This window comes from Otolemur garnettii, unplaced genomic scaffold (assembly GCF_000181295.1).
Source record: "Otolemur garnettii isolate 467f Iridium unplaced genomic scaffold, OtoGar3 scaffold00005, whole genome shotgun sequence".
Classification (NCBI taxonomy): Eukaryota; Metazoa; Chordata; class Mammalia; order Primates; family Galagidae; genus Otolemur; species Otolemur garnettii.
In genome coordinates this window covers 8,620,431-8,636,590 of record NW_003852400.1, presented here as the reverse complement: position 1 = coordinate 8,636,590, position 16,160 = coordinate 8,620,431, and the positions used below count along the sequence as shown (strand labels likewise).

The following is a 16,160-nucleotide window of genomic DNA, read 5'->3' as shown; positions in this document are numbered from 1 at the left end:
GGAGTGAGATTATTGGGTCAAAAGTCACAAGTTATCTTCAACATGTATTGTTTTTTTGTATGGTTTCAGATTAATTGAGGGTAGAACAAATTAGGTTACATTGCTTGCATTTGTTAAGCAAAGCCCTTCTTATAAATTTGGGTCCTGCCCCTAAGACGCCTTCACTAAGTACTGATGAAGCTTTATCCAAAATGGTTTTACCAGATGCTCCAACCAACCGTATTTTAAAATTATCTAGATCAACAATTGGTATTATCTTATTCTGATGGGTACAAAATGGTATTTTATTTTAAACTGCACTTTCTTGATAATAGGTGGAAATGGTCTGGTTTTTGCCATGCTCTGTTTATGGTACATATGTCCTCAACATTAACACCAACTAACTAATCAATCTTCTCTACTGTACTATGCATTTTTCTTGTCAAGAAATTCTTCTCCACTTCTGATACAAAACTTTCTTAGATTGTACAACCTGAAGATACATAAAATTAAGTGAATTTAAAAATGCCTTGTTAAGACCACTCAAAGAGTATAGAGGCCAACAATTTAATTTTTTTTTGAGGCCAACAATTTAAACAACGCTAAATCTTCTCACTTACAGTAAAACGAGCTATGTCAAAAAGCAACAAAATTGAGAAGAACACAAGAGAGAAAAAATTAAAAAATATATGCAAAGTATTACTGGACAGATTCCAATGAATCTCAAAATGGATCACATTAACTTCCTTAGAATAAAAAGTCCTTTCTACTATTCCTCAGCAAATCCAAAATTACAGATTAAAGTAGCGATGTGAAGCCATTTTTAACCAATCAACTTGGCACAGATAATTACAAGAATGTTCAATGCTGATGAGGATGAGGTGAAACACAGCAGTCTCCCATCCCTCCTGTGAGGACAGAGAGTGGAACATTTGGGAGAAGTAACCTACCCACATACATCATAAGCCTTAGAACGGTAAAGAACAGTTCACCCGGTAACTTAAGGGCTTAATCAGGAATACAGGGAATGACATGCACAAAATAGGATCAGCGCAGCATAAAACATGGATGTAAAGTGGAAGGCCTCAATAATAACACTGGTGCACTCCAGAATGGCACATCTATTAAGGAGACTGTGTGTAGCCACTAAACCTGAGATTTACATAAACTCTGTAAAGATGGGTAAAAATTTAAGCCCCTAAAAGTACACAGTCACATATCCAGTACAATATTAACCATTCAAAATACATAGAAAAAAGAAAAGAATAAATATCCAGTGTATACAGAATACTTTACATACAATTAAAGAAACAATATTTGAAAGTAATTAAATACTAGAAATTTTTCTCCCTATAACAACATATGGTTGCAATGTACAACTCAACATATTCAGATTACATAGCGAGGCGGGGCACGGTGGCTCAAGCATGTAATCCTGGCACTCTGGGAGGCCAAGGCAGGTAGACTGCCTGAGCTCAGAAGTTTGAGACCAGCCTGAGCCAGAGCAAGACCTCATCTCTAAAAATAGCTGGGCAGTAAGGTGAGCACCTGTAGTCCCAGCTACTTAGGAGGCTGAGGCAAGAGAAATGCTTAAGCCCCAGAGTTTGAGGTTGCTGTGAGTTGTGACATCACAGCACTCCACCAGGGGTGACGAAGTGAGACTCTGCCTCAAAAAAAAAAAAAAACCCAAAAAACAAATTACATTGCAATACTCGATAGTATTATCTCCTATTAATCTCAAGATTGAACACCCCAAAACATAAAATTATTAATATATGTCATAAGAGGTGGAACAGCTTAATAAAAAACTATTTCTTTGTTGTTGAAAAGACAATAAATAAACCACTTTTTGAAACTGGTGATGTACAGAATTTGGAAGCTGTACCATAACTTTTTTAACGGTCTTCCAACCCTTTCCTCCCTTGACTTTGCTGAGAAGTAGGAACCACGACACAGCACCACAACCCCCAACCCAAACTGTCTACCGCAAGGAGCACGCCACAGACGTCTGTCCCATCTCAACCTGACCAAGGCTTAGGACTCCAAAGCCCAGGACAGAGGCAGAGATGGGCAGATCAGGCTTGCCTGTTTGGGCGGATGGATGTAGTCAAGAACGTGAGGCAGTGAGTAATATGAACCAAGCTCTGAGGTAAAGAAGTGTGAAGGATGGGTGGAAATGACCTTGGCAGTGCCATGCATCTCCAGAGCCGCTGATGCCTGACCAACCACCTTGAGAGAGTTCAGCCTTGGGTTTCCTCTGAGGGTTCTGTACCCTCTTGCTAGAAATGGCTTGAGGAGTTTCTCCTCCTAGCACACACAGTGTTCTTCTCCCATCGTGCCAAATATTTACCATACCTACCAGAAGAACAGATGCCAATTTAGTCTAAGAAAATGATATACTGGCAGTGCCCACAGCTCAGTCTGTAGGGCGTCAGCCACATACACCCAGGCTGGCAAGTTTGAACACACCCAAGCCAGCTAAATAACAATGACAACTGTAACCAAAAACCAGCCAGGCGTTGTGGCCGGTGCCTAGAGTCCCAGCTGCTTGGGAGGCTGAGGCAAAAGAATCACTTAAGCCCCAGAGTTTGGTTGCTGTGCGCTGTGATGCCACAACGCTCTACCTAGGGCGACATGGTGAGACTCTGTCTCAAAAAAAAGAAAAAGAGAAAAGAAAAGAAAATGATATACAAACATTAAAAGTAACAGTGGAGAAACAGCTAGAAAAGACAAGCACTTTGTAAAGATAATACTTCATGACCAAGAAAGCTGCAGAATGTGACTTTTATAAAGTCTCTATGCTGAGTTATAATAGTAGTTGTATTAAAGAACAACGTGTGAAATCCTGGATGTGTATTATAAACTTCATTATTAGGAGAGGAAATGTTCTCAGAAGATTGCAATAATAACAGAAGTACTCTCGCTGAATGCTTCCATTTAAAAGGCACTCACATATAGAGCTTCAAAAAATTTAACTAAACCTTGAAGATGCCACAAACGTAGATGGTATATCCATTATCAAAAGCCAACCCTTCTCCAGTCATAGACTATGTATACAAGAAGTATATTACAAAGACACTATGCCTCTATACTTTTATTTCAAAAGTTCTATCAAATAAGGTAACATCACACTGTAAATTTATCCACATAATATTCAATGATTAAAACTATCATAAATCTGAATATCCAACCCTACTTACAGAAATAGATACATCTTTATGCTAAACCTTATCCAGAATACATCTGTACAATTCCAAAACACTGAAACTCAGTTCCCAACTTATTTCCTCATTCTAGAAATTCTTCACTATTCAGAAAAAATCAAATTCCTTATCTGACAGGCATATTCAGATACTCAAATGTTTTTTCAGATGTTCTTATGTTTTTTGTTAATTTTTCTTTTTTTTTCATTAAGTCCAATACACACAGATCATGAATACATTTATGTACATGTGGGGTATAATGAGTTGATTTTTTTTTATACAATCTGACATGGTTACATCAAACCAATCAACATAGCTTTCGCCTCATTTACTTGATTATTGATTGATTAAGACATTTATGTTCTATACTTGATAGATTTGACTCGTACCCTTGCAATATGCTCCAAAGGTGTGGTCCTGCCTTTACCCTCCCTCTATCAAACCTCCCCTCTCCCCTCCCTTCCCACTCCATTTCTCTCCTTCATCCTGGGCTGTAGTTGTGTTCTATCTTTCATAACAAAGCATGAGTAACTATAAGTAGGTTTCATGGAAGTACTGAGTACATTGGATACTTTTTCCTCCATTCTTGAGATACTTTACTCAGGAGAATATGTTCCAGGTCTCTCCATGTAAACATAAAAGAAGTAAAGGTTCCATCTTTTTTAAGGCTGCATAGTATTCCATGGTATACATATACCACAATTTATTAATCCATTCATGGGTCAATGGGCACTTGGGCTTCTTCCATGACTTGGCTATTACAAATTGAGCTGCATTGAACAATCTGGTGCAAATATCTTTTTTGCAAAGTGATTTTTGGTCTCTTGGATATACTCATAGTAGAGGAATTGAAGGATCCAACAGCAGGTCAATATTTAGATCCCTGAGTGTTCTCCAAACTTCTTTCCAAAAGGAACGTATTAGTTTACATTCCCACCAGCAGTGGAGAAGTGTTTCCTTTTCTCCACATCCATGCCAACATCTGTAGTTTTGGGATTTTGTTATGTGAAAATAACATTTGCTCACTAACGGACACACATCCACATATACCCAAAATATACCTGAAAATCTACACTAGTCTATTAATTTTAAAGCGTTAAGTCCTGTTGATTTTCCAAAGAGTGGCATGAAAAATATCTCATTAAGAGTTTTATATTTTTCAGAATCACTTTTTATACTAGTTACTTTTTAAGTTAGGGTTTAAGTTATTTCAGATGTGACTGCTAAGTCTATAATGAACTACATCTGTCAGGAAATTAGTTCAAAAATTTTAAACATCACCATGTGCACAGTGTAAATTACCAGAGTTCAGGACTCAGTCTTAACTCTGAAAGTTTTTGGCAACAAGTAATAAAATTCAACCTGCCCCATAAAGCGCAATCATACAAAACAAAGTTAAGATGATCACTACACAAGTATACTAAGACAAACGAAGGAACACATCCATGACCCATTTTTTTAATACTGATAACAAGCAAAAATAATCGATATTATTTTACCTATGGGTAAAATGTTTAAAGAAAGTTTTCTCTACTTCAACATATCAGCTTTCTAAAGATTATTCTATTCCTAGATACCATATATAGAAAATGCAGGCCATAGAGTTGGAATTCTAAAAAAAAAAAAAAAACTGTTGAATGAATTTCCATGAAGAACCAGATGTCATACCTAACTTCAACTGAGCCCCACCAGCAAATGATACCATGATGAAAGCGGATGCTACAGTTCACTCGCACTGTGTTTAATCCTGAAATAGTTCATATTTTCTAATTATATATCACTAAATACTAACAGGAAGGGAACTTTTTCTAATATCAGAATTTCCTTTTAAAAGCCATGGAAATTATGTTGGATGCATCTATAGTTAGGAGAGCTGAAGTTATATAAAAATAGCATGAGCAATTATTTCAAACCCAATGACTACAAACTTTATTAGTGTTTGCAACTGTCTCCATTCGACATGTTGTAACAGAATGCTAGATACTGAGTGGCTTAAAATAACATTTATTTCTCTTAGGACTGGTGGCTGGAAATCCAAGATCAGGGTGCCAGCCTGCTCTGGTTCTTGGTGAGGGGCCTCACCAAGTTACGGCCCCCCATGGCCATTCCTTGGTGCACGTATACAAAGTGCTCCTGTATCTCCTTTTTATTTTTTGAGTATGGATGCCAATCTCAACCCTCATGACCTAATGTAACCTTCATTACCCTCCAGAGGCTCCATCTCCAAAGACTAACACACTGGAGGTTAGGGCTTCAACATGTGAATTTTGAAAAACATGAACATTCAGGCCACAGCAGCAACCATCTTTGACTTATTTCTGACAAAGGAATTTCATCTCAAATACTTCCAGATGAAAACCATCAGAGAAACATTATTATGTTTCAACTTTCAACTTGACCTGACTTATCATATCATCAAAAGAAGAACTCTACTTGAAGAAGTCTTGCCAAATACACAGCAGATTCATTATCACTAATTATAGTTTCTGGTCACTCTTCAGAAGTTTCCATGAACAGTAATACCAAATGATTTTTCTTAAAATGCACTACTAAAAACGAGGATCCAGATTAACATTAGCGGCAAGCACAGCAGGCATTGTATTTGTGTGAATATGTGTTTATTTGTGTGAAGACACAGCAGGCGTTGTATCTGTGCGTGTGAATACGTGTTCATGTAAAAGATGTGAGTGGTACTCTGCAGGGTACTGATAAAAGTAATGGGAGGAGTAATGTAGCAAAGACAGGATAAGACTTAAAAAATGCTTCTGAAATAGATAAATGGGAAAGAGCCACAAAGATCACTTCTTCTAGGCCTTGGCTTCTCCAAGTGTGGACTGAACTGTGTATCAGCAGACCAGGATTTCTCTGGGAGTCTGAAAAACGCAAACTCTTATTAGACCTCACCCCAGAACTACTAAATGAGAATCTGCAATTTAAAGATTCCATGTAATTTCTGTACAGTATTAAAGTTCCAGTTTAAGAACAGCATCCTGAGAAAAGTAAGGTCAGCACATGTGGTATAGCAAGGACATACAACAGGAACAATTTGGTGGGGGGGGGAGGGCTACTTCAGAGCAGGAAAATAGAGAAAGTACTATGAGAAATATTTTTAAAATTACTAACATACTTTTTTTCTCTTTTGCATTAACATGAGTAATGGGGGAAGAGACAGACACTGGTGTCATCCAGGCAGAAGTGGAAGAGTACAGTGGCTTACTTTCCAGGGGATCCCAGGCAGAGTCTAAAGCTTGGGTGGCACAGAGCAATCAGTTAGTAATAACTGCAGAAGGCCCATGGGGCTAAGGGAGGTGGAGAATCAGACTTTTATTTTGATCTCCTCTCTGGGCCAAAGTCACAGAGGTGAATTTTATGTCTGAAAAGAGGAGATTGCCAAAGGCAGAGAGGCTTATTTGGAAAAGAAAGTCTCCGAGGCAGCAAGGCATCCAAGCAGCCTGGTGGAGACCATGGCTAAGCAGAGGCAACGCCCATGGCAACTCTGTGGAATGGATACAACATATAATTTTCCTCATGCTTGAGATGACCAGAGAAGGCAGAGCACTCAAGATAGCTAGGAGCCTGGCTACTGCTACTATGTACTGGTTCTACAGCAAAGAGCTGCCTGGGAAAACAGACGGGGAGACCTCAGCGTCCCAAGGTAGAAAGGACAACTGCAGACAGCTCAGGTGCATAGGACTCACACAGACAACACCGCGTCACTTACGCTCGAGGGGTACAATCTACTAGGAGACAGAATCAAGCACCACAAACACCTGAACCCTAAGAACATCACACAGTGAACATCTGACAGACTGTGAAGTTGATATGATATAATGAAAGTGACTTTTTAAAAGCTAGAGAATGAAGAAATAGAATAAACAATTTTTAAAAGAGACATTAGAAATATATTGTAGAAATAAAAATGTCACCATTAAAATTTAAAAATCAACCTGTCAAAGGCAGATTAGGCTGTTACTCATCAGCTCCAGCAACTCTACCGACCAGGATCTCAACTTTCCAGTCACAACACATTCCTTGCACACATATCTTGATCTGACTGCTGAATGCACTGATACGCTCAGTTTGTGAAAACTCAGTGAGCTACGATACCATGGATCAATTTTAAACTGTATAAAAATAAATGGAACTCTTGAAATGAGATTAATTTTAGAAACCTCAACTCATATAAGACGGCAGCTTCCTTCTAACTCCTGCTCTATCATATTGATCTCAACTGCAGGTTCACTTCCAAGTTCCATGTGTCTTAAATACCCTGAAGACCAAAATTAGTAAGCCTTATGAAAAAGCCTGTCAAGTGGGAGGCAGGTACTCAAACAGGAAACACGCGTCATGCGGAGTAAATCAATTATTAGGGAAAAAAGTCTGGACCGTACCTTAGAAAAGGTAAACCGAAGGAGTTCCAGACAATTCAACACTAAGTCTTAACAAATTCCCTTTACGATTTATTACAAGGTACAAACACTATCACTGATTCAATAGTTCTGCTTCTGTATTAAGGCTACTACCACTTTTCAAGACATACTTCTTCTAAAAGCAACTTTATGGTAATCCTGGAGTTTCATCAGAAATCTCTTTTGAGTCAACATAACAGAAAGTTTTAGTAAGGTTTTAAATTTTGTCAGAAGTAATCATAAACTTCTCTGAGAAGTAGACAATCAACTCAAATGTTTCATGACGTACAAAAACAGCTTTACTTTCAAGAAAAATAAAGTTTCCAAAAAACACCATTTATTCTAAAAATGATTAACAAATTAAAGAGAAATTTACTTTTACATCATTTGTAAACAATCATTGTAAATGACTTAAATCATTTGTAAATAATTTACAAATGACTTAAAGTAATTTATAAGTTTTCCAATTACTTAAAAATCATTTCCAAAGAATTCTTGAAGCAGCACAGATCTGTACGTGGTCTAACCCCTGAATTCTGTTAACAGAAAATCAAGTCCCACAATGAAGTTATGGTGGGATCAGAAACTATTAATTAAAATTTATTTTATACTTCTTTGAGTCTTCACTATAAATATATATATATACACCCTTCCTTTAAAAAAAAAATCAAGGAAAGGAGTTAATGTCTATGACTATAAATGGATGAAATAGCAAGGGAGGGCTGATCTGAGAGGGTCTCTAAGTATTTACAACAGCTTACATTTATTAAGAACATATGCACTATACACTATTCTAAGTTCTTCAGATGCATTGGCTTACTTTATCCCTATCTTTGTGAGGTAGATACATTTATTATCCAGCATTTATAGAAAACTGCAGGTTAAAGAATTTGGATAACTTGTCCAAGGTCTCATGGAAAACATTTTATTTTCAGTGTTCTAGGTCAACTGCCCTTTCCTAGCTGGAGAGTCTCCCCACAGAGCTGAACAAATGCTGGAGAGAGAAAATTCCTTGAACGTGGAAAATGTGAGAAAACGACTGTACACCAAGTTGCATATATAGCACACTCTCTTCTGGGCTGTAAGTTTCTAATTAACACAGAGCTTACAGCCAATCGAGATTAAATGGTAAGCTTGAAACGGTACAACGTAGGAGCCTCAACATTGATGCTCAGCTTCTCCATCTAGGATCTATTATTACTTTGTCTTCTCCATTTGCCATTATGAAGAATTATTTCTATGTACATGCAGGTATTTTATTTCCCTAAGAAGACTGTAAATTCTCTTTAGCATTCAGTAAGGCTAAAGCATAACTTGACACGGAAGAACAGAACACACTTCATAAACGTAGCTGGTGGTAATTCTCACCCCCGAAGGCCAGACATGCTAATGAAGAACAGACTGGTGGTGAGCTCCTGGGCACTCTGCTGGCTCCTGAAAGCCAAGGTTACCCACAATCACGTCATCCTGGGTGACACGTATAGTTGAGCAAACATATAAAGGCCTAGTTGTATTACTTACCGTATGCATTTAAGGAAGGCAGTAAAATAAGATGTAACAATGCCATCTGATAAAAGCAAGGTGCCCAGAATATACAAACATAAACTTCACATTTCACTCTACCACTTAATTTACCAAAGTCACGATAGTTTTCTAACCATGCAACAAGAATTTGGTTCCCAATATTAATTTAGTGTCTAGGATTATGTTAGAAATTACATACTAGGTTTTAGTTACCAAGAAGACATTAAAAAAAAAAAAAAAAAGATAAATGGGGATACACTGGGCCAAAATTCAAACTAACAAGGCACGAGGAAATTCTATCAACCTTTCCCTTGAATGGAGTACTAGTCAAAACAATAATTTATCCATTCATTTAATCTACATTTACAAAAAGGCTACCCATGCCATCCCATCAAGTGAGAAACAAGTCAGACAAGATTCATGCTCTGACGTAGACAACCACGTTGAGACAGGTGACAGGCAATAAAAACGTCCATGCATGAGGTGATTTCAATATGGTGTAATTAAGAAGGGAGAGGAAGGAACACTAAATTTAGACTGGAAAATCCACAGTGAGGTGGAGGCAAAGACAAGTTTTAGTTTTTCACATTATGACAAGTAAAATGCCATGGGTTCAATATAGAAATGTCAGAAACCAGTGATTTTAGTGTTACCATGGATTATATAGATTATTAAGGACTGGAGAATATAAAATTACAACCACTACGCGTCCCTTAAAGTTATACGTGACAGTTATACACTCGGATACCTAGAAGTGGTGTGCTGCTGCAAATACCTAAAAATGCAGAAATGGCTTTGGCTTTGGGTAATGGGCACAGGTTGAAAGAATTTCGAAGAGCATGACAGAAAAAAAGTCTAGAGTACCCTGACATGCTGTTAGTAAAAATATGTTAATGTCTCTCCTAGCAAGCTTTAGAATGAGGTAAGGAGCATAGTGCACAAAACACCTACGAACAGACTATTGATGGATACACTCACTTTAACTGTGCTGTTGTTCAGGACTTGGATGGAAAAGCGGAGCGTGTTAACATGATAAAAACAAGAGACAGGGATCCTTGTTATATGGAGGCAAACCATGTAGCTGAATTACGGTCAGCAGTGATGTGCAAGTAGACCTTCTATGACCTGCTATGAATTTGGATAGTCAGATGAGAAAATTTCCAAGCAAAGCATTGAAGATGTGGCCTGTTTTCTTCTTGCTGGTTACATTAAAATGGTAGAGAAAAAAGTGTGTTAAGAGAAAACAAAATGAAATGATGTTTTCAAATCACAATTCTACAGGCCAGGAACAGGCTAATGAAACCACACAACTGCAAATGTGTGCTACCTTTCACTAGAAAAAAAGGATGACTCTCAGGTCAGAGTCCAGGATCCAAAAGGTAGAGCAGAGAGTCCCAGAAAACCATTCCCAGGGCTTGACACAAAATGGAGTTTTGATGATGGAGACCAGTGACTCCTTTTACTCTTTCCACTTGTCTCACCGTTATATTCTGGGAGCAGACAATTCACTTTCTAGTCTCACAGGTCCACAAATAGAGAAGAATTTTGTCCTCATAAGGACTATGCTCAGAATCTTACCCATTCCTAGATCACAATCTTTGAATGAGATTTTGGGATTTGAGCAGTTGCTGTAATGGGTTGAGACTTTTGGAGATTCTGAGAGGGAGTGAATGCATTGTATATGCAGGACAGACTTAAATCTTTGGGAGCCAGAGGGTCCACTGTGGTAGGCAGAATATAAGTGTCCGAAGATACATCTGTCCCAATCCTTGGAACTTGCAAATACATCACCTTACATGGAGGTGGTGGGGTGGGGAGGGACGCTGCAGATGTAATTAAGTTAAGGATCTTGAGATGAGACCGTTATGTGGTTTATGTGGGTGTGCCCAGTACTGTAATCAAAGGGTCCTTGTAAGTTAAAAAGGGATGCAAGAAAGTGATGTCACCAGCCATGTTGGCATTAAAGATTTTGGAAAAGGTACCAGGAACGAATCCAAGTAAGTTGCCTCTAGATGAAGGTTGAAAAAGATAAAGGAGGCGCAGTGCCTGTAGCTCAGCAGCTAGGGCACTAGCCACATACAGGAAGCTGGAGGGTTCAAACCTAGCCCAGGCCCGCCAAACAACAATGACAACTACAACCAAAAAATGGCCAGGCGTTGTGGTGGGAGCCTGTAGTCCCAGTTACTTGGGAGGCTGAGGCAAGAGAATCGCTTAAGCCCAAGAGTTTGAGGTTGCTGTGAGCTGTGATGCCACAGCACTCCATCCAGAGAGACAGCTTGAATCTCGATCTTCAAAAGAAGAAGAAGCCACCGCTGCCGAAGGAATGGATTCTCCCAGAGAACCTCCACACTGACTTTAGCCCAATGTAAACCTTTTTTTGACTTCTGCCCTCGAAACTATACAATAATAAATTATGCCACTAAGTTTATGGTAATACGCATTCATTTTAAAATTATTTTTGCCCTTTTTATGTTAACATTTTTAATTAGCATTTAACAAGTTATGACAGAAAGTAGCCTAAGCACTACAAGCTGACCTTAGTTCATAAGACTCAAATGCCATCCGGGATCTAAACTTAACCAGTGTCATACTCGAGGTAGTCTCATAAGACTCAAATGCCATCCGGGATCTAAACTTAACCAGTGTCATACTCGAGGTAGTCCCACATTGGGTAACTGCATACCAGAACACGTGGCCAAGAAATATGTGACCTAGAAATGGAACCAACATATTCAAGTCTTCCCACATAAATTTGCTTCATCTTAAATTTTCCAAGGCAGTGAGAAATGCATAACAAAATAAAAATTAAGATTGTGGCTGGATACTCAATTTTTAATTAAATTATAGCAATCTTTTTCACATATAAATAACATCTGCAAAATTCTATAAGCTAGGCATTATACTTCCTATCATTGATAAATTTAACAAGACTCATACTCTTCATTTATGATAAATAGGCCAAAATAAAAATTAGAAAATGAGATTGATCTTTACAAAAACATTTTTTAAGAAATACCATAGCCGTAACATAGAAAACAAGTATCCATCATCATTTTCTCAACTCCAACTTACCCAGTAATATAACAATTAGGAAAAACTCTTACAATAGGAAACAAATATTCTTAAGACAAACAATTTAATTTTCTATGCCTTGTGTCTATTTTGGTCATCACACACTTTCACTAGTCTTTTTTGCTGTTTACAGTATTTGAATAGATAGTTATTTATTCCCACTGACAACGAAAATGGCGGAGGATAAGTTTCATATAACTGAGAACTCATTTTACACATGACAACGTATTCCTGTTAGGAATACGAAGACAACTTACAAAGACTCTGCCCACAAAAGCACTCACAGCAACAGGAAAACAGGCTAACACCAGACACCAAGTACAAATACACGTTAACATATGCCAGCTGTTTCTACTTGGCAGAGAAGGGTGTTCTGGGAAAAGAGTACAAGCATAGAGGGAAGTCAGGTCCAAAGGAAAGATTTTATTCTGTAGGGTATGGGCTACCAAAGGAACAAGAAAATAGCACAATACCCATGGCAGAAAGTAAAGAAGAGGGAAAGACAAGCAGGAAAGCCTAGTGAACCCAGGCTGCCAAAGGCAGAGGTGGCCTCAAATATGAAAGGAAGTGTTGAAAATAGAAGATACAAAAAAATAAGCACTTTCAAAGTATACCTTTATACCACCTGTGGCTTCTACTAAAGTAACTATTATTATAGGATAAACCATTAAGGGAGAAATACACAATCCATGTTGAAGTATCAGAGCCATTTGTCCAAGGAAATGGGCTTTTCCAAATCTAAGATTCTGAGCCAATTCTATGGAAATAGGGAAAGCAATGCAAAAAACAGAAGTCCGGCCATGCCAACATTTCTCAACTAGGGAAGTCACAGAGCAAGTTCAAAAGGAGTAAAGATCAATGATATATCCCAACTGGTTGGCGGCAGAAATAGAAAAATATCCACCAGACAAGAGGTCCAATTCCTCACCCCATTTTTACCCAAATCTGTAATATTTAAACCATGCTTAAAAAGGAGATAAGGGTGTGGATTTTTGTTTGTGGGGATGACTGGAATGGAAGGAAGAATAATGAAGTGAAATAAAGGAGAATAAAGCCCAAAGCTTTGGAGTGAAATGGTTAAGGAACAATTAATTCATGAAAACTTTCATATAATCTAAACCCTAACAGTTTCCAAATACATAACAAAATAACACTGAATAAGTACTAGTAGTACACTATAAACTAACTAAAATGCAAACTCGGCCTAATGATACTGCCCTTAAAAAGGTAATAAAATATTTTCAAAGATATGTCACTAAAAGATATTTACTCCTGTAAACAATTAAAGGGAACTTTCATTACTACTAATTCATTACATTGCTTCTCCATTTAGGGTTCTAATATTAAGGCCTGACACTAAACCTAGATGAATTAAACCACTCCAAACCCCAATCTAATTTTCTTAGAGTCAACTGCTAGACTATATCCTCTCTTTTTGAGGCCTAATTCACTGTTCCTAATGATAGTAAAATACCTCTGACTTAAATCATATAGTCACTCAGCACCAAAACCTTTATTAATAATGTACAAACGTCACACCTGAATCTCCCATCTCAGATGTCTAAAAAATACAGTATATGCCTTATGAAAAAACCAAATGCAATATAATGTAAATTATTTAATAAAATGTCCTAAATGTACTTTAGAGACTTTCTGCCTTAAATGGAAAAAAAAATCATTTGGTAAGAAAAATAACATCATTGATAAGGAAGAAGGCCTGATGCAAATGGACATGCCGCACATGACAGGTTACCTAGAAACCATTTTACGTGTCCAGTTTATTTAGCTGCCATGTTTTAGGTGGAATCATTTCCCTGAGCTGCTTACCCATGCGCTTTAACTTCCAAAAAAAAAAGCCAAAGGTCACAATTCACCGCTGAAGTCACATTAGGGGAAAAAAAGTTGTCAAACATTCCAAGAATTAAGATTTATGAAATAAGCCAGCATTCAGTTTATAGGAGCTGGAATGTTGGAAGTCTGGGCAAAAGGGTAGCATGGGGAGGAGGACAGAGGAAGCATGCTGGGCCAACAAGACAGAGGCAGAGAGGGTTTTCACACAGGAAGAGAGGTAAGGAAAAGCTGAAGACCACTGCTAGAAATGACAGCTGAAGGAATTTAGTTACCTACAGATTTTTTTTTCATGATTCAGAAATCGTTCTAAGGCTATTCATGTGAAGGAATAAAAATTCCATAATTCCTTTCTGAAAATCAGGACTCTGCTACACCTTTCTCAGGACTCACTAGAGATGGCTGTAGAGATTCAACTTTTGGTTCTATGTTACACATTCAACTGTATTTAATTGTTTATCTCCAACAGTGGGTCCCAGCCAAGGTTAAATTTCATCTGCAGAGTGAAGTTTAGCCAGTATCTAGACGTATTTCCAAGGGTCACAGTTTGGGGGCTGTTACTAGCATTTCGTGGCTGGAGGTCAAAGGTCCTGCTGGACTTACTACCACGCACAAGACAGGCTGCACGACAAAGATTTATCCAGCCCCAAATGCCAACTGTGCTAAGGCTAAGAAACTGTTCTCTTCTGGATATAAACAAAAGCCTGCTCCAGGGACCTTTACCCTAGTCCATCTCCCTCTAATAGTCATCTAATTAAAGGGAAAACACCACCCTGAGAGGATTCATTTTTCAATTGCTTTATACATAGATGGCTGGCTCAAACTAAGAATCACGCAGCAATGCACTGAGAAAATGTACCAGAGTAGCAGTGCAAAAACTACAGAAAAATAAGTTTTTAATCCTTTTACATCACACTTGTCTCAAGCACATTCAATTCACGAAAGGAGTGGTGTCTACAAGGTTTGACATCAAGTTATGTGTCTCTTCTGTGCCTGATACACTAAAAATACACGGAGCGCCTCAAAATACAGTATTTTTTATTAATGTAGAAACTTCAGCAAGCAGTATTAACTGAGAAAGATTTAAGCTGGGGGCAGGAGGGTGAAGAAAGCCACCCAGGTCTTTAAAATGCAAAGTTATTTCACAGTTTACTTGTAAAATGACTCAGATCATTATTACTCTTAATCATGCCAAGTTTGCTGCTTCTCAACCTATTAGTAATGGAGAAAAAAAAACCCACCATTTTTTCTGCAGTCATTAAGCCAATGAAACAGAAGCTTACTGAAAACAGGTTTGTTCAATATTTCTTTTGTATGATAACTGCTATTAAAAAATAAAAGCAACTGCTCCAAGTGCCAAGAAAGATTCTGAGAAATCTTTCATCTACCTAAACACCTATAGAGTGTGGGAGGAAAACATGCAAACAAAAGGAAACCCTAACTCAGGGATCTAAAAATCTGAAACTGTATTTTCCTACAGCTTCCCTCAGTCAAAACCCTGGTTTACTCTTTTTATTTTCTTCCCCTTGAAACAAACGGAGAAGACCTCCACGCCTTTCACCAAAAGAACAGTACTAAGAACATATAAAAGCCTGGCGTGCACCTGCAAATCTCATTCATCAGAAACCACGGCAGCAGAGAGAGAATCCTGTTGTCTGGTGTGACCCTTTCAATCCTTTCACAGCGGTTTTCACCACTCACTCGAGTATCAGCCCTACCTACTACTGGAGCAAATCTTTCCACCCAACTTGGTGGTTTCCATGGCCCCACAACAATAAAATCCAAGCATCCTCAGCAGCCTGTTCCCGTGTGTAGGGTAAATATAATCAGTGCTCCTTTTAACACTTTAGTGAGTCGCCATAGGAAGTTAACAGGAAAGACTTCAATCCTACAGAGGCCCCACCAAAGCACAGATTTCACCAAATGTGGAACCACCTCGTAGGAAGGGTTTTCCGGGGGGGAGGGTCGCGGGGAGAGGGGTATTTTCTTGATGCGAATGCCCCTTCATCTTCAGCAGGCTGAGCTAAACTTCAAAGAGCAGGGTTTACACGCGATCTGCCACCTGAAAATCGTTGCAGGGCTCCCTGCGGGGTGACACTGAGGCGTGAGAGTGAAGCGAAGCACT

At 38.3% G+C, this 16,160-nt stretch overlaps 1 protein-coding gene across 1 annotated transcript in view; it reads right to left on the bottom strand.

Moving 5' to 3' along the window:
• The window catches only part of GNAI1 (G protein subunit alpha i1), an 84,386-nt gene extending 68,433 nt beyond the window's left edge, over positions 1–15,953 (bottom strand). Inside the window, exon 1 of the mRNA XM_003782622.3 lies at positions 15,639–15,953. Within this exon, the coding sequence (XP_003782670.1) occupies positions 15,639–15,651 (13 nt within the window). The 5' untranslated portion in view covers positions 15,652–15,953. The remainder of the gene's footprint in view (positions 1–15,638) is intronic.
• Positions 15,954–16,160: the final 207 nt, after the last annotated feature.